Source organism: Scleropages formosus, chromosome 24, assembly GCF_900964775.1.
Source record: "Scleropages formosus chromosome 24, fSclFor1.1, whole genome shotgun sequence".
Taxonomy (NCBI): domain Eukaryota; kingdom Metazoa; phylum Chordata; class Actinopteri; order Osteoglossiformes; family Osteoglossidae; genus Scleropages; species Scleropages formosus.
In genome coordinates this window covers 13052755-13065444 of record NC_041829.1, presented here as the reverse complement: position 1 = coordinate 13065444, position 12690 = coordinate 13052755, and the positions used below count along the sequence as shown (strand labels likewise).

The 12690-nt window shown below is 42.9% G+C and overlaps 1 protein-coding gene across 1 annotated transcript; it reads right to left on the bottom strand.

The window, feature by feature from the left end:
• Positions 1–636: 636 nt before the first annotated feature.
• On the bottom strand, positions 637–12044 carry ubtd1b (ubiquitin domain containing 1b). Its single transcript, XM_018726566.2, has 3 exons — positions 10992–12044; positions 2274–2501; positions 637–2071 (listed from the first exon to the last, which is right to left on the bottom strand). Exons 1-3 carry the CDS (start codon positions 11077–11079, stop codon positions 1689–1691), a joined length of 699 nt encoding a protein of 232 aa, XP_018582082.1. The 5' UTR covers positions 11080–12044; the 3' UTR covers positions 637–1688.
• Positions 12045–12690: the final 646 nt, after the last annotated feature.

The following is a 12690-nucleotide window of genomic DNA, read 5'->3' as shown; positions in this document are numbered from 1 at the left end:
TTGCACCATTCGCTCACATAGGACCCTCCATGAAAACCCAAGAAAAGCCTGTTTGGACTGCTGGGGTTTTCTGTTTCATAAGACTAACTCGTCCTCTTTGGCGAACGTGCGAGGCCAGAGGTGTCACACCTTCACACAACAGTGCTATGAGAACTACTAGAGGTCAGAGGGCCACAAAGCTAAATTCACCGCTCTAAATGCATCATTGCCCTGGTTCTCCTGTGTGTTCTGGGCACATGTGGGAGCAGTGGCTGAAAAACCTCATTGTCATGTTTTAACTGCTGACCACAAGCTGCTTCCCTGGACTGCAAAGCTGAACTTGGCATAGATGTAAACGCCCTGTGGGTTCTATTAAAAGTTATAGCCTGTGTAAAGGACACCGTGAAAAAGTATTCTACAGCATCACTGCTTTGTTGACTCAACTCCACTAAAGTTAAGATCTAACTGTAGGCAAGGAAAGGAAAGTCTTGGTCCAGGTAGGATCCTTTAAAGACAACCTTCACATGTGTAGTTGCTTGACTAAGGGAACACATTTGGTTGACTTGACTGAGTTTTGTTGGACTGAGTCACTGGACTACATAAATCATGACAGTGGTCTCCAGTAACTCAACTATGGCCATTTCTCCACCACTTTTTTTTTTTTTTTTTTTTTTTTAAAACCTAGGACCAACATTCAGTACCAGCATGTCTCACTCTGTCCCTTTATACAGTTTGGATTTGGATTAATTCAAGACTAGTTGTGTGGCTTGTTGAAATCTTACAGACTCAGACTCCCAAACTACAGCAAAAGTCAAGGCGTACAATACAAGGAAGGACCACAAATGGATAACCATTTAAAACACCTGCTATGATGTTTAACAATTACAATATCATTAAAGGCAGCTATATAATACATTATTCTATTTCACCTCCTGAATATTAACTTTAAAAGACTGTCGCTGGGCTTAGCATAAACACTAGCATTTCAGAATCTTTTCATTTTCAAAAGGCACACATCTAAAATATAAAGTGTGCAAAAAAGCTTGTTATGTCAATAACAAAGTCTGAAACCACATTAGCAGAGAGACTGAGCTGCAGGCTCATGAACACGGACAGTCCAGTTCTTGTTTGCATTATTTCCAGCTTACAGACTTTTGGGACTGAACACAGGGTGTTGGATATAACTTGTACTGGTGACTGTTTTGCATCGTTACGCACATCTATCTGCAAGGGAAGACATTCTGTGTTAACAAGAACCAGTTGGCCCTCCCAACATCCATCAACGTACAGACTGCAGCTCCAGTTTGCACTTCAATAACCGTGGCTTTGACAGTCATCATCATCATCATCATCTTTACACATTTCTCCAAGACCCTACAGACTACGATGCAAATGTCACTGTTCCAGAGTGACTGTGGGTAGATCGCACTCCTTGGTTCTCTTGGGAGGTACCACATCGGGAAAAGTCCCTTCAGCTGAGTAGAAGTCACCATTTAAATAATAATAAAAAAAAAACCATCATTATCTCTTTAATGACGTAAAGTAACTGATAAGAGTAAATGCAGAGTAGATGTTCCCCTTTTTAAAATAATTATGACATTCAGTGAGATGGGTGTTATGCTCTAGCCAGAAAAAGAGACCCTTGAGACAAAACCAAAAGGACAGTGGTGGAGAGGGCAGGGGACACTGATGGATGCAATTCTCCCAGCTCAGTTGGGAATGGTGGGCTGATTAACGATGACCTGGATAACAAAATCCTTCTGGATCTTGGTGTCCTGCAGCCGAGTCTTGTCTGTAAGCAGCTTGCCAGAGAAGAACCAGCGCTGATGCGTGGCATCAATGTCCTCCTGGGCCTGCAGCTGCTTCTTTAGCTGGCCGATTGTGTCAGCCATACTGGCATTCAGCCGCAGATCCTTCCCTGTGGAGAGGCGCACCTTCAGTTGAAACTCCTTCTTGGGTACAGGCTGTGGCTCTGGGTTCTCTAGCACATCCTCTTCACTACGTTCGGAGATCAGGTTAACGGGCGGTGCCAAGCAGTACACCGGCAGTTGGTAGCGGTTTCCAAGCTCATCATAGCACTCAGTCAGGGAGCCTGCATCAGAGAGGAGAAGCCATTGGTCACTACTTCACAGTAATTCAAATCCAAGACTAAATAGTAGAAAATTAAAGTTAAGTCACTATGTAACGAATGACAAACTACAAATTATTTACAGCTAGAGCCAAAAAAAAACACCCACAAACAGCTGTGACATGAATGCTGGCAGCAGACCATCAAGGCCCACAAAAGTGCATACCATGTGGCAGTGTGATGCTGGCTCCATCCACAATGGCTTGTGCCAACTCATGGTCATTGCATTCGATGGCCACTGCTGCAGCCTTCAGAGCATCCCAGATTTCCTTGCGCCCCTCAAAGGCCGGTGCAGTATCCCAGAACTCATCCCTCTTGCTGCGAAGCTGTCCCTCAGTCATTGGATAGTCACTCTTCCATTTAGGTTTGTCTTTCTTCAGTGGCTCATTGCGACCTACAGGAACCCAAGGGAAAAAGTAATAATAGATAAGACGACCTGGACATGAAGTACCTAAAGCAGTGGTCTCGCATTAGTTATTTGCCCTTATTCCTAAAAAGGGCAACAAATCTAATCTTGAGTCATTCCAAAAGACTTCAAGGAAACTGACTTAGTCCGTGCCAAATAGTCATGTAGCGAGTAACTGCACATAGATTCAGGGTGATCTTTGCTCACCAGCATACAGTATAGTTCCATCTCTCTCTCTCTCTCACACACACACACACACACACACACACACACAAAACCTAAGAGCTCTTCTGGTGGTACAAAGGCCTGCTGTGTAAAGGAGGCTGGCACATACTGTGAGGTCAAAGTCCTTGGCAGAACCAGTACCAAAACAATCCAACATAAAAACACAATCACACCATTACCTACACGTTTATGTCTAGTCTTTGAGATATGGATAATCAGTCAAAGCTAGAGGTTTTAGTAACTGACACTGGCCTGCAGGTCCAACAACCTGCAAGTTCTTCAGATGAACCATAACAGAAGTTTGCATGCCTGTGTTGGACACACAAACCAAAACACTGCTTCAGCAACTTCAGCTTCAGAGGTGAAGGCTAGCTCCAAGCATGACCTTTGAAATGCAAAACCAGATGATCAGCTGTCTTGGATGGAAGGACTGAGAAAGTGTTTCAGTAAGATCTCAACAATGTGCATAGAGACCTTTTGATGGGGAGCTTATCAACAAATGATCACTATACGAACAAACCAAAAACATTGCACTGTAGGCTGGTGATAACAAATATTCATTAGAAATAGCCTTTGTGAAGTGCTCAGCTTTAACTTATCAATATACACAAGACTGCTGTTACCACCAATCACTCAGAGCAGAGGGGACGATAATGTTATCGTTTAAGTTTATACAGCGATGTAAAGCATTTGTACACATAATACTATATTCCTGTCACATCAAGGAGCTTTCACACCTCCCTTCAGTGACACAGACAAGCATACAGTACCTTGTATTCAAGACCCTTGAAAGTCAGCACCATTTTCTGGATTTCAAACGATACATACAAATGTTCTCCTAATCACTGTTTTTGTTGAGATCTAATGCATACACAGCCTATTCCAAAAGCCAAAGAGTTGTCCTCAGATATTAAATAAAATGTAACTGAGATGAGCTGCTTACATAAGTATTGAAACCCTTGTGCTCCAAAAGCTTAAAGTCAATAATAATAGTTTCTACCAGTGAGAAATTAAAGATCAAATTTCTGGATATAAAAAAACCCACTATGGAGGGGTCATTAGTGCGAGTTCACAATATCAAGATCTCTTTAACACCGGCTTATTTGTGAGGGTGCCAAAGAAGCAACTACTGAAGAATCTCTATAAAAAGGTATGCCTGGACTTTGCCACAATACATGAGAGGAGTCCAGCTAGGATTTGGGAAAAGGTGTGGTGGTCAGATGAAATCAAGATAGAGCTTTTCAGCAAAAATTCTAAGCGCTATGTATGGCGCAAACCTAACACTGCCTATGCGCCTCAAAAAAAAAAAAATGAAAAACCATCCCTAGAGTGAAGTATGGTGGTGGCAGCATAATGCTGCAGGGATGCTGGAAGAATGGATAGAACCACACACACACACACACACACACACACACACACACACTTTCAGAACCGCTAGTCCTTTACAGGGTTGCGGGGAACCGGAGCCTACCCGGCAACACAGGGCGTAAGGCCGGAGGGGGAGGGGACACACCCAGGACGGGATGCCAGTCTGTCGCAAGGCACCCCAAGTGGGACTCGAACCCCAGACCCACCGGAGAGCAGGACTGTGGTCCAACCCACTGCGCCACGGCACCCCCTGGATAGAACTAAATACAGTGAAATACTATGGAAGAACCTGCTCCAGTTAGCTCAGAAACTGAGGTTTAGGAGAAGACAACAATGTCAAGCACAAGGCTAATGCAATACTGGAGTGGCTCACAAACAAAAAAAGTGAATGCCCTACAATAGCCTCATCAAAATCCTGATCTCAACCCCATTGAGAATCTCTGGCACTTTTTGAAGATTGCAGTCCAGAAGCATACAAATGTTCTCCTACATTTGTCAAAAGATATTTATTTAAATAACAAAATCTTTTGACAAATTTACTTTGGCTTTGAAAAACTGTTAGAGCAGTTAGGTTTACAATAAAAATACTTATTGGAAGAATGTGTGCATGTATTTTATAAAATACAGACAATGGTGCTAACTTTCAAGAGGCTGAAATACCTTTACAAGGCACTGTATTGTCTAGAATGCAAGCAAATTGACTTTTCCAACCAGCTGGCTAAAATGATCCACTTCACTTTCGAATGTGAAATGCAAGGCAATAAATACAGGCTGCTAATACTACTTGCACACCAGGTGAGTCATTACCCAAGTTTAACAGCTCCACCAAGACCCAAAACCCACAATGCTCCTGTAATCTGTGCTTTCTTGACATCTAGCCAAGGAGCAAGAGTAGTGTGGAAATATGAAGACGACAAAAAGAGTAGCGGAGGGAAAGTATGCTAAAGATTGATTTTTTGAAAAAATAGAGCACTGTGGATTACACTCTAATCAGGGAGGACACAGAGCAGGATTTGTGGTTAAGTCCGGTCTCTCCCAGCATGCACCTCTCTGCCAGCAAAAAGTGCACCTTTTTTCCTGGGACTCTGCATGCCACAGACTCCCAAATAGTTTCTCTGACATTTTGTGTGTGATATACTGAAGAGATCAGGCTCCCTGGGGTCAACCCCATCCATATCAGCAAGCATAACACAAGGGAAACGACTCAGTTGGCGAGCATCTCTTGGTCTTACACCTTACATATTCCAGTACTTATACATTCTCAGCAATCACTGTTCCACAAGTCATCCATGGCCAGGAAGAGAGAAGCATGGGAAGCACTTTGATACGCATTAAAAATTAAGTAGCACAAATATTCCGCTGCTGTTTGAAAACTCACAAGTGCACTAGTGGTCAGCCCTGCAGGTCTTGTTCGGATTGGAAATGTTAGCTAGCTGTGCTGAAACAACTCATCCATTCAGACTGACCTTCAAACATGCAAGCATGGTGACATGACGTGAGTATGCCATTCAGTAGGGGCAGGTAAACATAGGATGCAGAGCCTGAGGCTTTGCAGAAAGCTTGGTTAAGCAAATTAAGCCTCCGTAGAGTAATTCCTCTACAGAAACTTCAGACAAGAATACAAACAGCATTAAAATACCTGCAGTGTATGAAATTAATGGCAAAGCAGCCACGGTGTAAAAAGATAAAGGTGTTTGCGTTCATGGCAATTATGCAGCTAACTCGATGTTTCCAGCAAGTTCTAGGTTTAGTTATGTCACACAGGAAGTTTCATAGTGCAAGGCTAAGGAAAAACTACATGACTTTTTCAAAAAAATAATTCCAATGCTGCAGAATATCTGTGGCTAACTGGGGAGGGTTTTAGCTCCAAAATTGTTGCAACAAAACTGGATGATACAAGCAAGCGTAAGCAGGATTTCTTAGTGCAAGTATTAAAAATGGCTGCAGCCGGAGCTCCAGGCATCCATCCGCCTTTCCTGTTACAGCAGCAGCAGAAGAAACAGGACAAGCTGTAACATCTGTGGGCCTGAATATTCTCCTGAACCCACCCTTCCTGTACCCCCAGCCAACCGTAAGAGAATTCCAACTCTACTACGTCAACAGCCAAGAAGTAGTCTGCCAAGGACGGTCTGCGACACTTGAAGAAGGCTGTTGAAAACTGACTATACCCTTCCCAAAATCAGCAGCCCACAGCCGAGAAAAAGAAAATTATTACGCTTGACACAACATGCTTGTTGTGTAGCTATAGATAGTCAGGGGCAGCGACCCACACCCAGGCAATCCTGGCAAGAACATCACAGTTATTTCTGAAGGGCTATCGGCTATCAGCTACCCTGGTTGGTGGAAAACTCGCTGGGAAATCACCCTTCTCCCAACACTTGCTATTCAACGTGAACCTGTAGGGGAAGCACATTCGAGATCTAACGCGCAGACCAATCATGTGTAAAATGGTGATGAATGAAATGTCTTAAAGTGCAAAAATACCCAGCAAGACACAGTGAAGCGATTCTAACTTTGTCAAGGATGAACCAGCAAAGCGCCCCGCTTCCTATCACCATGTCTTATTAGCAATGTGGGACCCTTACTGTAGAAGGCTCATTAAAAATTATTGCAATTAAAATCATTTTACATATTAGATCCTTCAGAATATGGTTGGTTTTCTACAGAGATGTGAGGGGGATAGCAATCCTGGCCTTTGCTCTGGATCTATCTACGTGAGTCCCCCCCTTTCTAAGGCTGCCACAAGAGCAGGAGCCTTTCACAGCCAGCAACTTTCATTAGACCAGTGGCAGGGCGCCACGGCGGGTCAGTGTCAGAGACTCGATCTGACTAGTTCGGGGCAGCAGTGAGCGAGAAACACTACCTGCCCCTCACCTACTTCCCCCAGGGCCCTGAGTAGACACCAGATCTCCCAGAATTATGGAGCACAACCAGGCATCCGGTGAAGGCTCATTACGGGTGCGAGGCAGAAACAGCCTTCAGCACAGTGGGTACTGGAGTATGAGGAGGGAAACATACACAGCAGCCTGAGGGTTTGTTGTGGGTTAAAGAGAGGGTGCTTGCACCTGGAGGAAAGGGGGCTGGGACAGGGTTAGGCAGTGGAGGGTGGTGAGGCACCGGAGCATGTTGTGGGATAGACAGAGGCACCTCGCACCTGGTGGGATGAGGTCCAAAGCGGAAGTATGCTGTACCAGCGAGATAGCAGAGGTAAACCTCACACATAAACACGCCTCGCATCCTGTGTTCACGTGCAGACCCCAATACCATTTACTTTTCCCACAAACCCCTCCAGCACCTACTTTAGAAGTGCAGGCATTCAAACTCCAAGCTTTCACTTTGAGGTTGAGAAAATAACAGTTCTGAAGATTTATCCAGTTATTATTTGCATGAATGTCATATTCTCATTAGGGTGAAGTACACATTCCCAAATTGCTCAGTATAGCAGAGATATGACAATGAGTCCATTCAGGAAACTATAACCAACTGACACTTCATTTATTAACACCTTTGTGACAGGTTGTTGTAAAAGATACATGAGAAACTGCTGCAGAAAGACTCTCATGAGCCAGGTGTAAACCACACTCAGTGATGACATGGACAGGGTACATTCTGTAGTAACAAACTCCAAAGCCCTTTTAAACATGAGGTCTTCTTAACACCGTTTTTAATCTCCCCGAGAATTATTTAGCTCAGTGTCAGCTTCCTTCAACAGCCAGACAACATGACAGCTTTGAGAATCATTTTCTGACTATACCCAAGACTAACAGCAGGTTTGCATCCACACAAACCCAAGCAAGGCCTTTCACCCTCAGTTAATAAGTATAAAATATAAACAATGTGAAGTATCATATGTCAAAATATGGATGAATTAAATAAAAACACATTACAATATTATAGTTCCACTTACAAGGAATTGTGAGTAAACACTGCATCATAGCTATGGCATATGTGTTATTAAACATCATTTATAAAAATTATCAAAAAACATTCAGTGTCAAGCATTACTAAAACTGTGACTACTCCTCCTCCCCACCCCCAGTATTCCAGTTTACTGGCCTGACCTTTGTCCACATAATTTCTTAAAACTGGGCAGTTGCCATCTCAACCAGTTCAACAATAGGTTAGAAGAACCTTTTGAAAGAAATATTTACAATACAAACAAGATCACTGTGGCCTTGGCTGAGCTATGAAACCCAATGTAAGACAACTGAATTCTAAACACCTGCAACTCTGAAAGGTAACAACTGGAAAATACAGCAATGAAAAGTCACTTCCAGTATACATTTATTTTTTAAAAAGTGAGGCATTTTGTGGTTTTATATTAAGATAGGTAATGTCATGCCTGGATGGAACCATCATCACCTAAATGATACAGGAACAAAGTAGCCAAAAAACAATAGGCCCCAAAAAATTTAAGATTTCTACAGTGGGACATAACTGACATGCACTTACTGACCAAATAAAAATATGTGGCAGCCTATATCAGGTGTTACTGAAGAATGGAAACACCACAGGTTGACAGCCTGACATCCTGATGATCACCAACAAGACAAAGAAGAAAGGGAACAAGTATACATGACGTGAAAATGTCTCATCTGACACGTCACTTGTTCCAGTTACGATTTGACTAGAATTTTGCATATTCACCACATACCTTAAAAAGATGCAGGTAGGGTAAACAAGGTTAACTGGCACTTTTAGTTGACTCACAGTTTAGAAAAGGTCATATGAACAGAGGAACATGGAGTGATGAGTTTCAGCAGCTGGACCCCTGAGAAATGGAATATAGGCCAATGAATCATGTTTTACAATTTCTCCCATCTAAATGATATTTGAAGAAAGACGAACAATGCTTTTATCCTCACTGTCTGTTAATAGTTCAACATGTTAGTAGATCTGTAATTTTATGGGAAACTAAAGCAAAAATGGTAGAGCAAATGAGATTATATGAAGATATCCTGTGGATGTCAGAGGGTCTGATGATCATCTTGACAGTTAAACAACATAATGAAGTAAGATGTCATCTTAGTCAATCAGGTGCAACAATGGTACAAGCACTTCCATTGCAATAATTCAAGAGGATAAGGCTGCTGCAAAAATTGCCGAACCCAGATTAGTTTCACGAACACCAGTATGAAGTCAAATTCCTTCCAGGCCCTTGCTAATCCCCCGATATATATAGTATGCAAGTTTGTACAGTAAATAGGAGTACCTCATAGCTAAAGGTGTGAACATCACTCCAACAATACCACCTAATGACAGCTTACTTCAAAACTTGAGATATATATTTTTTTAAATCTCATCCACTATCATGTGTAAGTGGCTACTGTATGTCTTGCCTCGTAGCCAATGTCTATATATGCAATTACACTAAGTGCTTTAGCAGTGATCCTGATTCCATCAGTCCTTTTTAAAGCCAAGAGTCAAAAATAAACCATAGCAGCAGTAAGCTGTCCATTTGCCCAGGCTGGGGCAAGATAATCTCTGAGTTAGAGTCCTATGGCACATTCCCACTGAAGCAATAATGATAAATTACATATCCGTAAGCAGGACAACACGCGCAGGAATGCGAAGGCCAAGAACAGCGAGGGACACCTAGTCACATCAATCACACAAGGTACCCGGTCACCCTTACCAAACACATCGAGCCTTTTCGCTCCAAATTTGGATGATTTCTCAAATTCATTGCAAGGAATATATGAATTTTGCAATGCCGATGAGTCAAAGAAAGTGTGAAACAGACGTACTGTAAACATATTGAGGCAAAGAGGGATTTCAATTTAACACTGCTAATATGCCAATATAGGCCTGCTAATGTACAAATCTGACAGATGCTGCCATTTGACCTTTTGTTGTAATGGACCTTTCCAATGCCAGCATCAAAAGAGGTTGCTATCCAAATCAGTGACGGATGAAGCTATAAATAAGATCTTACTCTAATTAGCCAAAAACATGAGCTGTAAATCATCCTCTTCTCAAAATCAGGAGAACGGAAACTGTATTTAAGACAAAGTGCCAAAGCAAGCAATTTCATCAGTAAGACATTCATTTGGGTTTTAGTTGTGTTAGGAATACATTTCTGCAGAGCTGTAGAGCACTTGGTGCTAAATGAGCAGAGGAAGCATCACTGTTCCCATTGTCACTAAGCACGTTACACTGATGGCCTACAGTTTTTAAGTTGATGAGACCCCTTCAAAGAAAAAGCCAACATTGACACACACAACCAATGCTGGTCAACATCAAGAAATATGTAAATTGCTTCCATGGTCATAAAAAAAAAAGATAAGGCTGTATTCTTAAGTTGATCTATAACAAGACTAAGACACCGGCGCTTGATCTCGTGATGGAACCACTGGCCAAACAAGACTGGCACAATCGTACAAGTTTAAGAATTCAAAGTGCAATATCCAAAAAAAAAAAAGTTCTCTTTGGCTACAGTACTGTGAGAAGTAGCAGCCAATCAATCATACGCCAACATATATTTCACAGAGGAACCTTGAGAGTGGAAATGGTCTACAGTGTTGGTATTTAAATGCAAATTAACAGGGAAAACGGTGACTAGCTATCCGGCCAGCCTAACTTTACATTTATACAGATTGTCACAGAGATAGAGCTATAACGATACGCCTTCTTCCTATAGGATCTGCTGGCTTCTCAGATATCTCTGGTTTGACATGGGAAGGACACTATGTGAGGGCCAGATAATTGCCCTGACAAGGGTGGCACCTCCTAAGGGTGCAGCTTACTACAGATAAGAGGATACAGAAACTGGAAATGTCAAGTATTGTTGAGAAACTGTTTGCTTCATTTCCAGAATGGGTGTGGTTGACATGACACGCAGCGAGGAGTTCAGCAGAAGACCTGCGGAAGATCTGAAGAGCTTACCTCCACGCTTTCTGTGAGACCTTCCACCATTCCTGGAGGACCCCCGGCCTCCTGCCTCCCCACGTTCCCGTCCGACGCATCCACCCATGGTGGTCAGATAATCGAGACCCCCATCGAGCGGCGCACGGTTCGAGTTGGGGAGATGGGCAGGTAAACGCAGGAAAACTTGGAGATCAGTCAACCTACCCGAGCATTTGCGTGCACAAGCTGAGGCTCTTCCAGCTTCTCTACCCAAGGTTAGAGCAGCACTCCCAGCATTTCCATCAGCAGCATTTGCAATTAGACCGGTTCACTTACTCAGCATATGCCATATCTGGATACTCAAATTACATATATGGTTTCACTTATTACTCTGATCAGTAACTTTGTATCAATATTTAGTTTGATCAGGTATAACTTATTACCCGGATCTGTTACTTCAATTAGGTCCTTACTGATCAGTTACTTTATTATCACTGCTCGTCTTGCGCCATCATTCCAACACAAGCTCTCGTGCCAACTCTGAACAAGACCAGATCCTTATATTGTTTTCTTAATCTAGTATATAAGCTTCGGAACTTCCAGTTTATGATCAGATGCTCCTAAACCCTGCTGGGCAGTTCCGCTGACCATCATCATATGAAGACTCAAATCCTCCCAGCGGAGCGATGCGGGCTTCTTCTCTTAATCCATAGTCGGTTCCGTCACACAAAAAGAAAAAAAAATTTTTTTAAAGGCAGAGTAATCCCCCGCAGTGGACATGTCATCCTGCTGTTAGCAACGGAGCTACCACTGGATCCATATAGTTTGCTGGATTCATCCAAACTGCTTCTGAGTGAACTGACAGGTCAGGAGCGTGTCAGACTCAGTCGTTTAGCTGGTCAGCTGGTTAACTGCTAACCAAGGAACTACTAACTAAGTTTCCTTGACACGTCGACAGCTCCCGAGTGTCATCCAGACTCTCTTCTCCCAGATCGCTCCGGCGAAACCCCTCTCACCTTGCGACTGAAACCGAACTACCCCCACGTTCCTGCCCTTCTCTCCCCCAGGTTTAAATCCCCGTCCCTTCCTGGTGGCGAGCCGTCCCTATGGCGCATGCGCATATAGGTGGCCCTCTTCCGTGTGACGTCACGTCACGGAGAGACCCGGCACCGAGCGCTCGCGAGTCACGTGAAGGGCGCACGTGCGCCTCGGCTTAGCGTTATTATTTTTTCATAAGCGACGCTTTGATGTACGCGCTGGGTTACTTGACGTAGCCTGGTATTGTTGGCTCAAAAAAAACAATAGATATCAAAATATTGCCACAGTTAAAGGCGCACTTTACACACCTCCGAATAATCATAATGATTAATACTAACCCTTCACTCAGAACGTCTCTTTATTATTCAAGTTGTCATAACGATACACATTAACTTCAGTTAACTTTATGGAGAGTAGAACGCAACCCTAACCCAGTCAGAATCGGGGTGAAGTATTACTGTCTCCGGGTTTGTCGTCACATATGTTCTTACAGATTACCCAAAGTCTTTGGCAAAGACGCATTAAAACAGTAGGTTATATTATATATTACGAATATCACTGCAGTAAACTATGGGATTGTAGTAAAGGCCGGGTCTAGATATTGCAGTTATTTATTGTGTTCTGTTTAAAAGCGAATTTTTTGCCCTTCGCAGTAATCCACGCTCACTGATTTGTGTATGTGTAGAATATATAAGTAATT